Source organism: Stegodyphus dumicola, chromosome X1, assembly GCF_044657685.1.
Source record: "Stegodyphus dumicola isolate Sdum_Otavi_A_Nest chromosome X1, ASM4465768v1".
Lineage (NCBI taxonomy): Eukaryota > Metazoa > Arthropoda > Arachnida > Araneae > Eresidae > Stegodyphus > Stegodyphus dumicola.
The window spans coordinates 193,027,217-193,040,157 of record NC_140780.1 but is presented as its reverse complement, the minus strand read 5'-3'; the positions used below and the strand labels follow the sequence as shown (position 1 = coordinate 193,040,157).

The window sequence follows — 12,941 nt, the reverse complement described above, 5'->3', positions numbered from 1 at the left end:
TTTTCATCGGACTTGTGCATGCATTTCGTAACGAATCCGTACACACGCAACAATTTTTGGTGTCAGGAGTGGGGTTTGAATGCCAATAACAAGAGCGATGGAAGAGCAATTAAGGCAGTTAATATCAGCCTTTGCCTCATTTAAAGAGGAAATGAAATTGGGCCAGGAATCCGTTAAGGACGAAATGAAAGCCGTTCAAGCTGGTCAAGAAAAGATTGAAGCATGTCAAGAAGAAATGAAAAGAGAAATTACCTGCATAATAGAAAATAAATTTGAAGCTATGGAAGGCAGAATTGACACAGTTGAAAATAAAGTTGGACAAATTGAAGAAAAAGTTTCTTTCGTAAAAGATCAAATTGAAGAAAGGTTTTCTTCGATGAAAGAAGAAATAGAAAAAATTTTCTTCTGTAAAAGAACATATAGAAGGGAGAGTTTCGGCTGTGGAGGAACGAATTGAAGGAAGAGTTTGTGCCGTCCAACACCAAATCGAACGACAAATTGATGAGAGAGTTTCTGCAGTTGCCAAAGAAATGGAAACTTTAAAGAAATTCATAGCGACGGCTGGGAGCAAGAGTGATAATTTTAAATTCTTACCGATGCCTGCTCGTCCATCTCTGAAGCTATCCACATATGATGGAAAGACATCCTGGCAAGTGTACAAGACCCAGTTTTCTATCATTGTGGATGCGAATGGATGGGATTCCCAAGCTAAGGAATGTCATATCGCCGCTTCTTTAAGAGCCGACGCAGCGGATATCCTTCAGACTCTTCCCGAAAACAAAAGGTTAGATTTCGAAGCTCTGTCTGGTGCCTTGGAGCTGCGCTTTGGGGAGAAGTGTTTAAAAGACTACAGCAGGCTCCAATTAAAATCTCGTCAACAGAAGCCTACTGAAACACTTCAGGAGCTCGCCACGGATGTTGAAAGGCTGTCCCGTCTCGCCTTTTCGGAATGCCCGACAGAAACAAGGGAAATCCTCTCTTTGCAGTACTTTATCGACGGCATCCGGGATACTGAAATACAAAAGGCTCTACGAATGGCGGATGTAAAAAATTTAAAAAGTGCTCTAGTGTACGCCATGAAATTCGAGGCAGCCCAGCAAGCCACTCGTCGAGACCGCCACCCAGTCAGAGCTGCTCAAGTCCAGGGGCCAGGATATCAAGTCACCGCTCGTCTAGACGATTTAACTAGACAACTGAACGCCTTGAGACGGAATATTGGTGAGAAGAAACCGACCGTTAAGTGCTGGAACTGCGGTGCTAAAGGACACACACGACGAAACTACAGAATACCCCAGGGTACGGATGTTAAGACCACTTTTAACAAGCAGCAGGGAAACTAATTAGTGGCCATATCGCGGGGCGGAGGTTGCCAGATAATGAAAAGCCCCAGTTTAAAGCGCTTCACATTTCTGCAGTGAGAGGCGGCAGTAATGGACTTTTCATAATAGGACATATTAATGGAGTTCCCTGCAATATGACGATAGACACAGGAGCCAACGTTACCATCATCCGAAAAGATTTGGCCCAACAACTGGAAAGCAAACTTATCTGGACGCCGCCCTGCGTTACCCTACAGACTGTGTCCGGTGAGAAGATCGACATCAATGGGAAAGTAAATGTTAACATCACGTTTGGAAGTGCCGCTTACCATCACACGGCATATGTAGCAGAGATCACTGATTCTTGCATACTCCGATTGGATTTTCTAAGGAAATACAATTTTTCCTTGGACTTTAAAAATAACGAATTGCATTCTGTGTCTGAGGACATAACGTTATTTGGAATTAATAATGAAGAAGTTAAATCTGTCCACAGGATCGTAGCACAAGACAATATCACAATACCGGCAAGAACAGAAATTTTACTCCCTGGATCTATCGCCGAAAACAGAGATTTTCGCTACGGCATCATAGAATATCCCAATAGCTGTAATACCCCGAAAGGAGTACTAGTAGCCTCAACACTCGTCGACCTATCGAGAATGGTTATCCCGGTGAGAGTTGCCAATGTAACTGAGAAGGCGAGAGTTATTAAGAAAGGCGACGTGGTTGCAGCATGTACTCCAGTAACCAGCGTTGAAAGAAAGAGCAATATCCCAGAATCCGTGTCCTCATCAGAGAGCATTACATCGGAGTTATTGCAGAATGCGCAATTGAACGATGAAGAGAAGAATGCTGCCGATCGCATCATTAAAGATCTTCAAGTTGTTTTCTCCCTCTCGTCTTCTGACGTGGGTTGAACTAATTTGACACAACATGGAATAGATACCGGCGATCATCCCCCGATCAAGCAACATCCAAGACGTCTACCGTTTGCTAAACAGGAAGAGGTCCGAACACTGTTAAAAGATATGGAAGCCTTCAGCGAGTCCATGGGCATCTCCCATCGTTCTCGTCAGAAAGAAAGACGGCTCAACAAGATTTTGCATTGACTATCGCCGGTTGAATGAGGTTACGAAGAAAGACAGTTACCCTCTTCCTAGAATTGACGACATTCTAGATACTCTTTCTGGAAGCAAGTGGTTTTCAACACTTGATTTAAAGAGTGGGTATTGGCAGGTAGAAATACAGCCTGAAGACCGAGAAAAGACGGCATTTACTACGGGACAAGGGCTTTGGCAATTCAAGGTGATGCCGTTTGGACTGTGTAATGCGCCGGCAACATTCGAACGTCTTATGGAGACTGTTTTGAAAGGCCTTTCCTACGAAGCCTGCCTGATATACCTACCGTACGCACGCAACAATATATACCGAAGAGCCATTATATTTAATCACCATAGTAATAACATGTAAGACCACCCATGTGTCATTGACTCCACAAGATGCTGATACATAGTCTGAGATATCTGGTACCAAGCACTTGCCAACTGGTCCTGCAGGGATCCCACACATTTTAGGTTGGGGAAGGGGGTAGTGTGGCAGCACAATTTTGGTTTTCCAGATGCCATCACATGACTTGAAAGTCACCAGAATGTTCCTCGAACCGCTCCCTGATGATTCGACCCTTATGACATGGTGCATTATCCTGTTGGTAAACACCATCTCCCGCCGGAAATACTTTTGTCCTGAATGGGTGAACTTGATCTGCAACGATATTCACGTAGCACAGAAGTAAGGGATTCTTCTATGAGGATTATGGGCCTCATTCTTTAAACAACAATAAAAACAAGATTTTTAAGCTCAGTATTTTTACTTTAACACCTCACCTTCCCTAGAGGACATATATCTTAAGAGTCTGAAATTAGTAGTATCTTAAAATACTGGTCTCTAAGGAACATTGTGTGGGCCTTAAAAGTTATCTGATGGAAATGAGTTAATCATTATATTTCTTTAGGAATGTCAACAAACTTTTTAATTATCTCGTTAGCACGATCGCCTGTATCCAGCCGTGAGATTTTTTGTCATTTGGTGTATATTAAAATTATTCACTATTTGAATATTTTGTGTGTGTGTGTGTGTTTTCCTTAATGATCTGAATATGAAAACAGATTAAAACAAAAGCAGTGCCACTTCTTTGCTGGAAAAGACCTAGGGTTGTTTATAGGGGACTCCGGTTTCTCTTAGAACAAAAGGCATGAATTCTCATTTGAGAGCTGACCACTCTTCGCAAAATCATCGTATCATATGGGTCTTGCAGACTTGCCACTGGATCATCGTGTGGCTTGTCTAATGTGACTGGAAAGCACCGGTATATTTTTTCTGGTCTTAATGATATATCAGAAATTCTGGGGAGGATGCCAATATTTTGCTCATTTCTGAAATTTATTGGGTTGTATGAGTGTTTAATAGCCGAAAACAAATGTTCAGCATGGGAGTGGGGATGATTTTTGATATTATAGAAATAATACGTGATGTGAGAAATCTAACCTGTCTATTTTAAGTTGACATAATTGTCTGATGTTACTTAGTTGATGTACCAAGTAATGTGTTTGTGCTTGTTAGTTAATTTTTGTTTAATATTTAAATTTGTTTTGAGCAAACTGAAAAATGTACATTAAAAGCATGAAACTTATTTGAAAAGTACAATTTCTATTCCATTTACTTGGGTAAAAGGATTGAACCTTCTCTATTGGTATCACCTAAATGAAACAAAATTTCTAATTAATGTTATATTTGTTCCTAATGATAAACACATGAAAAGTAAAAAATAGTATAAGGTAGGAGGTTTGCATTTCTTGCAAAAAATGTTTCCAAGTCTGGGCACCATCCTCTTTATAATCTCAAATAGTTAGATCCCTCTCCAGCCCATATGTTTTTATTGTGACTGTAGTATGACTGCTTTTATCAGCTTTGGAGTTAATACTGTATTTATTTAAAACATTTCCATCAAAACCATTGCCCTGTTCTGCTTTAAGGTATTAATAGATGCACGATTAGATAATGTATTAATCTGCAATGAGTATTTCAAAAATATTGTTACATTTCATAAATTTTGTTCATTTTGTAAACATTTAAATTGTTTTTAAGCTTTTAAGAGGGGGTAGATATTAGAAATAGAAGCTATACTGAATCAGTTTGCACTGTCAGTATTTTTTAAAATAAGTAAAACCAGTAAGTGCTTTGGCACAATATTTTTTATATCGAAATGTAAGCAAGATATTTAGCAGTGGTGAAATATGTGTATTCTGACAGCTTCAGATTTGACAACAAATTTGTATTAAATTTTATGTTGCTGCTTAAGTGTGTTTGTATGTTTTCTAATTACAGAATAAGTTGGTAGATGTTATTGCATGTAGTTTCTAATGTGACAAATGTATAATATTTTGTTATAATACGATGTCTTTACAGTCCATCTGTTCTCCAGAAAAGAAAACTCTCTCCTGATATTGAAGGCCCAAATATGTCTCCTAAAGGTCCTAACAGCAGATTTGCAACTATTAAAAAAAAGCCAGGAACAAGGTGACTTGTTTGTTATTAAATGTACTGATTTTTAGTCTGAAGAGTATAAAATCATATTGAAGAGGGCGGTGGTTAGTAGTAATAAGAGAAAGAGGATTTCATTTTAAGGCAATAATATCACTATAAAAAACATATTTTTTTGTATGTTTTTGTTCTAAATTTCTAAGAAGTGTAGTTTTATTTCGTTTTTTATAACTGAAAAATACCTTTATATAATAGAACTTCAAGAAGTCGAAGTTATACACGGAGTCATTCAAGTCGATCATGCTCCCGTAGCAGGTAATGGACTAATATATAGCACTCATGAAGATGCTTCAGTCTAATCACTACCTTTTAAAAGCAATGGTTTCTGAGCAATGCCTTTTTATTTAATTTGCTTTGCATATTTTAAGACTTATTTTCTGATAGCAATTAAAATAGCTTGTAATCTAATTTTGGGATTTTTCTTCTCTTCCTCCTTTTTTTTTCAAAAAAAAAATTTAATTTTGGTTATAATCAAACTTTTATAATTCTTACATATTACCCTTAAATATTCTTTAGTGCCTAACTGAGTTCTTAATACTTTTTCTTATGGTTTGGTATAAATAGAAAAGTGTGCATCTTCATATGAAAAATTTAATTAAATATTCCTTAAGTTTTTTGGGTTTATTGTATTTGGCTACTTTATTATATTTAATTAACACTTGTTTTGGCACTGATATTTCCGTTATAGCATCTTTTATTAGAAAGAATAGTTGGGAAATTTCCGTATTAATGCATGTTGGTAATATGCTTCAAATTAAAATAATTTTGTAATTCATTGGAAATGAATATGTGAAATTTTTTCATTTACAACATATTTTATATTAAATGTCTATTAAAGTAATTTCTATTCCCCATAAGTACTCTAGCTTCATGTCAATATTTTTAGCAGAATTAAGGAACTTTTAAGTACTGTGAAATCTGGTTAATTTGAAAGAAATCCCAAGTCCCAAAAACCTCAGTTGAGAAGCAATTCTAATAAAGATTTTTAATTTTAACTTATCTTGTAACTTCAGATATTTGTGCAAGATCTAGAAGTTCTGACTTTGTTGTATGTGAATTTTGGATTGCTTAAAACAAAACTGATATGCAGTCTAATATTACTAGCAGACTAGAGCTGATATTCATTTTGCAAGGCATAAATAAAGATCCAGAATTGTACTAAGAAAGAGATTATTGAAACCAGTTTTATTTACAATAGATTACAATGAAAGTTATAATTTTACTATTAGCTACTAGTGAATTATATATGACATGGGATATTTTAACATCGGCAGTGCCTGCCAATATCTTTTACAATGCCCTGCATCGTTGACTCTTGGATTACATGTGTATGAATGCAAAAAAGGCTAACAAAGAAACCCTGCTTGTTAACTTTTGTGAAAATTTCAAATGCGGTAATCAAATTTTCAGACATTTTCTCTCATTATTGAACTATTTAAAAAGCTATCAATGAACACGAGAAAAAAGTATATCAAATTGAAATATCAATCTCTGCTTCTGAAACAAGTTTATTGCTAACAGAGAAACTGAGTGTTTGCATACATTTATTTTTATGCAGCCTTTAAAAAACAAAACATTTTCAGGCCTGTTTAAAATAAAACTAGTGAAATTTCTGAAACTGATAGGGATAAATAGACAACTATTGATAAGTTCCTAGAGTTGTGCATATTTATACAGGTATCCACAGATGTGATGTAAATGAATAAACATGCATACGTATATTTTATTTTTCTTTCCTCGATCGATTTTTCCCCATATATTTGTTTCAGATTTTATAGTTGGCTTTCTCTAATTTGAATAGTTTTGTTAGTTCCTAAGAGTTCAAATTAATATGTGACCTGTTATATTGAGTTTTAATTCAATGAATTAAATATATTCTGCTTACCTATCAATAAAGCTAAATATAAATTATATTAATCATTTTGTGAAAGAATGACTTAAGACCAAATTCTTTAGTCATCAGAAGGTGGAACCTTCTCTCTGTTACATTTAATATAAACAAGAGGACTCCTTAACAATTTTAAAATAGTTGAAAAGTGTTTTTGGTTCTAATTCAGATACACGTATAGTGAAAGTTATTAATTTTCTGCAAAAGAGGAAATACCCATTTTGCCCTCTGTTTTGTTTTGAACAAATATGCCATATCTTCAAATTGTACCTGCAATTTTTCATTAGGCCTTTCTAATTTTCTCATTATGTATAAAATTCTGCATATTTTGGTCTTCTGTACAGTATAGAAGTTCCACTTTGGACTACAAACATTAAACTCAACTGATTACAGGGTTCGTACGGTCCTTAAAAAGTCCTTAAGTTTTTCGGAATTGATTTTTGGTCCTTAAACGTCCTTAATTTTGGCCAAAATCGGCAGAAGGTCTTTAATTTTAATCATGTGAAATTTCTGTCTGTTTTTATGACTGCCATTTTGAGTTATCAGTTTGGAGGTATATTTTTGGCGATTCAGTGATAAATATGGTTATTTGAATGGGTTATGATTTGTTCCTAATTCTAATATAAATGGTGGGATACTCGAGTTTCTGAGCAAGAAGTGAAACAAGTATTTCAAAATTATTTCACTTTCTCTAATGAAGAGCTCCTAAACAATTTTTTGCTTTTGGGGATGTGAATTCTTTATTGAACGGATCTACGTTGACTTATCAACATTTTGGCGATTTTTAAGATCAGTTTCTATAGAAAATTTTAAATTTCAAGAGCTGGGAATTTTTTGACGATTTTTTTTAAAACATTCTAACATTGATAAATTTCATTAAAATAATGTTATATTGAAATTATATTTAAAAGTAACATATTTATTTAAAAATATTGTTGCGTGCGTACGGGTTCGTTACAAAATGAATGCACAAGTCCGATAAAAAATGAAGAAAATTTATTATCACAACAAATATGATTAAATGTTCTCAAATAATCGTGCAGTATCACAATATATCACAGTAGTATCTTCTAACTACTGAAATGTTCAAGAGAACTTAATTCAAACAGCTAAAGAAAGCTAATCCGCGAATTCTCTACAATCAACAAGAGCAGTTTTCTAAAAAAACTTTCTTCTCTTGAAACAACAACAAACTAAGTAACTAACTAAAATCACACCGAACTGAGAGGTTTTCCTCCTCTTATAAGATTTTAAATAGCGCGCGAGAATTTTCTGGAACTTTCTCGAAATCAAAAAGAGATATTTATTTATTAAATGTTAAATGCGCGTGCTCTTGTATTTTTAATTTTCCGGCTTAGCTTTCCTTTAGTATTTTGTCACGCGCTGCAGTGTATGGGGAATAAACCAATTTAATTTATAATTCGAATAACATTAGCTATTTAAATACCAAATCCGTAACAGTATCTTTTCAATTTTTTCATGATAAGAGTTTTCGCATGTAATTGTCTCAGAGTATTACGAATTCTCAGAATATGCATCAGTTTTCTCTATAAAATTAATTAATTAATTTCATACTTTTTTCGTATGTTTTTTTTTTTTTTTTTTCCCCAAAAAAATATTTCTGGCTGTTTGCTGTTACAAAACTGGTAGGGGTAATTTTTCTTTGGGACATTAGACATTGCAACTTGGAAAGTTTAGAAGGATTTGAGGGCAAGATTTATAGACCCCCGATTGCATAAGATTTTAGAAAAATGTGACAAAATGAAAAATGTTGCTATGGTATTAACACGTAATGGATGTATTTTACAGAAAGTTTGCAATGAATTTCTTACTTTTTGGATAACATCTGGAAAAACAATGAAAACATAATATTTGAATGTTTTACTTCTGATAGTAGAATCTTTTTCTTAACATACTTATCTTCGCTTTCTCTACTTTTCACTAGACACGAGTATCGAAAATATTAAAAATGCTTCTAATCTTATCTCATGGACAGGCATTATAGAAAGGAATTTTTTGATTAATAAAGAAATTGAAAACTGGCAATTTAAAAGATTAATCTGTCTTAATGCATCATACACTGGTCTGACGCTAGGCATTCTCCCACCTAGTGCAATCACGTGGAATATTAAACCTCTCTATGTATATCCTAAATTCTGCTTCCAGTGCCTGCTCTAAATTCTAAAAGTTTTGCCATTTCTACATTTTGTTGCTGGGTATGTCACTAAATTCTAAAAATTCTGCCACACCAGCTCTGTAACCGGCCCTTAACATACATATTTCATATCTCTTGTGAATAACTAACTAATATTACTCAAGAAATAAAATTAGCAGCTTTTTATATACATTTTAAATGCATTTAGTATTTTTAGAATAACAGAAATATTTAATTAAATCCAAAAATTTTAAAATGAAAGAAAATGTAGACAAAAGAAACTGAATATGTAAAATTATTCTTCAAAGATATGTACAGTTATTATTACGTAAATTACCCAGTTGTTTACAATTTTAGCTTTTACTATTTTTTCCCTAGAATGGGAATCACCTAGACATTTTTTAAACTGAGGTGTTTGGAGTGTAAGACGAGTGTGTTTCTGATCTCCACTTGCTCCTTGCATTAGTTCCTGCCGGCTCTGATAATTTGTAATTATTTTTCTTTGCGTTACTGCTGCCGACATTTGAATTTGTTATGACAGTAGAGTTACTGAGCCAGCTTAAAATTAAATTAAATTGTATATTCTTTGACCACTAGACCACATTTTTCTGTTTGAATTTGATTGTTCTTGTTTAATTATATCACCACAAACTTTAATTGATTTGGTTAGCATAAGAACATACGTTTAAGTTCTTTTTAAATAAGAGGCTTATTTAAATCTTTGTCTTTGTAATTACTTTGAGACATAGCGATAATTTGCTTCGCGTCTGTCTGGAGTTTTTGGACTATTTAACTTTTACCAGATCAAGTAAACCCTCATAGGTACATTGTGGAGAGATTGATAATTTAGGAGATAAATCACGCAGAAACTAATGAGAACACTACTTTGCATATTGAGAGAAATTTCTAATTCTTAGTAAAGATGCTTAAAGAGAAGGAAATCGATATAAATTAGCCAAAATGTCTGGCCAGGTTTCAAATTAAAAAGAAGCATAAATATTTTGCTGAGTGTTGTTGCTATAAAACATAAATGTTTTGTAGCCTTTAATGTATGATTATTCTAATATCGTTGAAGAATCAATGACATAAATTGCATGTATTTTAAAGTGTGAAATTTTATTACATTGGCATTTTAATAGGGACTTTTAACAGTATTGTTAAAAAATAGGTAAAATTTAATAGTGGTCATGTAAATCCATAATGACTAAGGTTATCTAACTATTTAATTTATAACTAACTGCTTACCCTTAAAAATTAGCTGTGCATATTAAAGTGAATAATGAAAGCATTATTTCTTAGCATGGTACAAGGTAAAACAAAAAAATTTTAAAATTCATATAAAACTTATTCTTTGTATCTAGTGAGACCTAAAATAATACACAGCAGGTTAGTGTCACCTCTGGTTATTTAGTGGCTTATTGGAAACTTAAAGTATATTAACTGGGTTACATCCCGTGGAACTCTGCACGGAGCTACGGCACCTTAAAGTATATTAACTGGGTTTTAATCCCTGGAACTCTACACAGAGCTATGGTACTGACTTTAAAAACTAGCTAACCGTGCCCACATCAGGCCTTTGAGTTCTGGTTGCATGTCTCTCTTTAGGCAAGGAGCAGCAGTGACAACAGCCAGTCTTTTGTTTTAAATCATTCTTATTATGATTTTCTTCTGATTTAACCTATGACGCTTGACATAAAATCTACCTGGCTATTTACTAAACCTCTAGGTTGAGCAAGTAATAAGACATAAAAATAATCCAACATGAAACTATAACTATTAGTAAAACATAAATAAAATGTCACTTATCTTCTTTCAAATATGCTGAACTATTATAAGTGTAAAATATTTAATGCTGTTTGATAAATTTCATAAAGTATATTTTATACTCAAACTTACTAATAATTATGTTAAATAAGTTATGTTTAATAATAATGCATCCTACTTAGGGATCTATTTTATTTTTTGGATGGTATTACAAAAGTAAAGTTCAGGCATTGATAATATTTTTAATTAAATTTATTAATTTGCTGTTTGCTCATAGGTCCTTAATTTTTTCATTAATTGTCCTTAAAAGTACTTAATTTCCATGTGCAGAAATGTGTACGAACCCTGTGATTAATGGGCAGGTTTCTTCTATGATAAGCAATTGCAGCCGAAAGCGATCTTGAAGGCTGCTGTTCTTCTTTGGCCTTGATCTGGCTTCATAGCATCTTACATTGTCTCTAAAGAAAGAGACAATTTTGTCTCGACTTGTTCACACTTATTACATAATCCCATGCCTTTCTTCCACACAACTTATAGCTACTTCAAAGATTCATCGAAGTGATACTTAGGGGCCTTGGAAATTTTTTGACTTGAAAACTAACATCGAAATAAAATGGAAAAATTGAAATAATTCATGGAAAAGTGTAGATTGTCAAAGTGATTGTCACACGCTTAGATATCTTGCTGTTATTTATTTTCCTGAATATAATGAGAGCGTTTGCCTTTTTATTTAGAAAAAGAATAAATTTTCGCTTCAAGAAATATGGCTTTTAGGTATATAGAATCATGTCTTATACTATATATTGTACATAATGTCACAAACAATACAGATTACACTGTTCTAGCATAATCACATGTTTTAGTGACCTCTTTGCAAAATATTTTTCTTTATTACAATGGAACTTTCGTATGCATGGTCTTTCTGGAGCTATCACTGTGCATTTTTTATTTTTAATATCGTAATATATACATAAGTATATGCACTGTATACACTTCTGTGCAAATTTGCACATTTTAATGAATATTTGAAAACTAATGAAGAGATTTTAAGAAAAAGGAAAGAAAGTTGTTTAAATATACATTTATAACACAGAAAGAGGTGTACCAATGTGTAAAAATCATTTTATATATGCATGATCATCGGTAAAGCTCATAGTGCTGGGATATCCAAATCCCACATTGTGATATTGAAGTGAAAATGAGTATAGCATGGAGTGTGTCCCCTGTCACAGCCAAATAAGTATTGTAGTGTGACAACATACAATAGGTAGTTGCGGAGTTCCCTGTGATGGTCGATCCCACTTTTGTAGCCATGCAGCTTTCAGCTTGGATATGGTTCTCAGAATTGCATGAGAAGATGAAATTGCCCTTCCAAGAACATTCCAGGCATCCTCTGTAGGGTTAACCCCTTTTGCGGCAACTGGTATGCATATGGTATGCAGAAACGCACTCATTTCCTGCCCGCACACTGATGTATGAGAGCCTTCTCTCTTTCACCCCCGATCATCATACATTTGTGCCAGTGTCCTAGAATGTTTGAAAGACCACTAGATGGCATCCTGTATCCATTACTTTTAAATTTAATATAGTTTTAAAGATCTTGACTTTCATTGGATCACATTCTGTGTAATGTTATTGTCAGTGGTTGTTACGGTGGAGGAGGAAAAGCATAATGTACACAAAGCTCTGATCTTTTAACTCACCATCTGGACAAACATTCATGTTTCTGATATCCCTTTGAATCAAGCTTTTTTTTTTTTAAGTTCTTTCTTTTGCTACTTGTGTAGGGTCTTATAGGGTTACTATATGGGGTTCTATTCGCTTTCCATTGCTTTTATTGCGTATATTTCATGTACTTCCATTTTATTTCGGAACGCTTCAACTTAGTTTATTATGGCAAGCAAGTGTTCTTTATCAGACGAATGATATACTCACATTGTAAATGAGGCAATTAGTGAATCATTTTCTAAAGAGTTAGATATATTTCTAGTGATTCTCATATGGGCATTTGGTCAGAGACTGAGATCACTGAATGACCACTTTCAGTTTAAGTGGAAGATTTTGTTTCTTGTATTTTTCTTTTTAATTTAAAAGTTTGTTAATTTAATGTTTCGGAATAGTTTCAATAACACTTTCAAAAATTATTTCTCAAAATAAGCAATTTTTTATCTATATTTTCATGTAAAGTAAAAGATTATTAAATGCTAATTTT

General features: G+C 33.7%; 1 protein-coding gene across 4 annotated transcripts in view; it reads left to right on the top strand.

The window, feature by feature from the left end:
* pyr (pyramus) overlaps window positions 1–12,941 on the top strand; it is a 123,346-nt gene that overhangs the window by 88,416 nt on the left and 21,989 nt on the right. For 3 of the 4 annotated variants that reach the window (XM_085807684.1, XM_085807683.1, XM_085807686.1), the window contains 2 exons: window positions 4,788–4,898; window positions 5,118–5,177. In XM_085807684.1, coding sequence (XP_085663810.1) covers window positions 4,788–4,898; window positions 5,118–5,177 — 171 coding nt within the window. The remainder of the gene's footprint in view (window positions 1–4,787; window positions 4,899–5,117; window positions 5,178–12,941) is intronic. The other variant, XM_085807685.1, reaches the window with a different exon arrangement.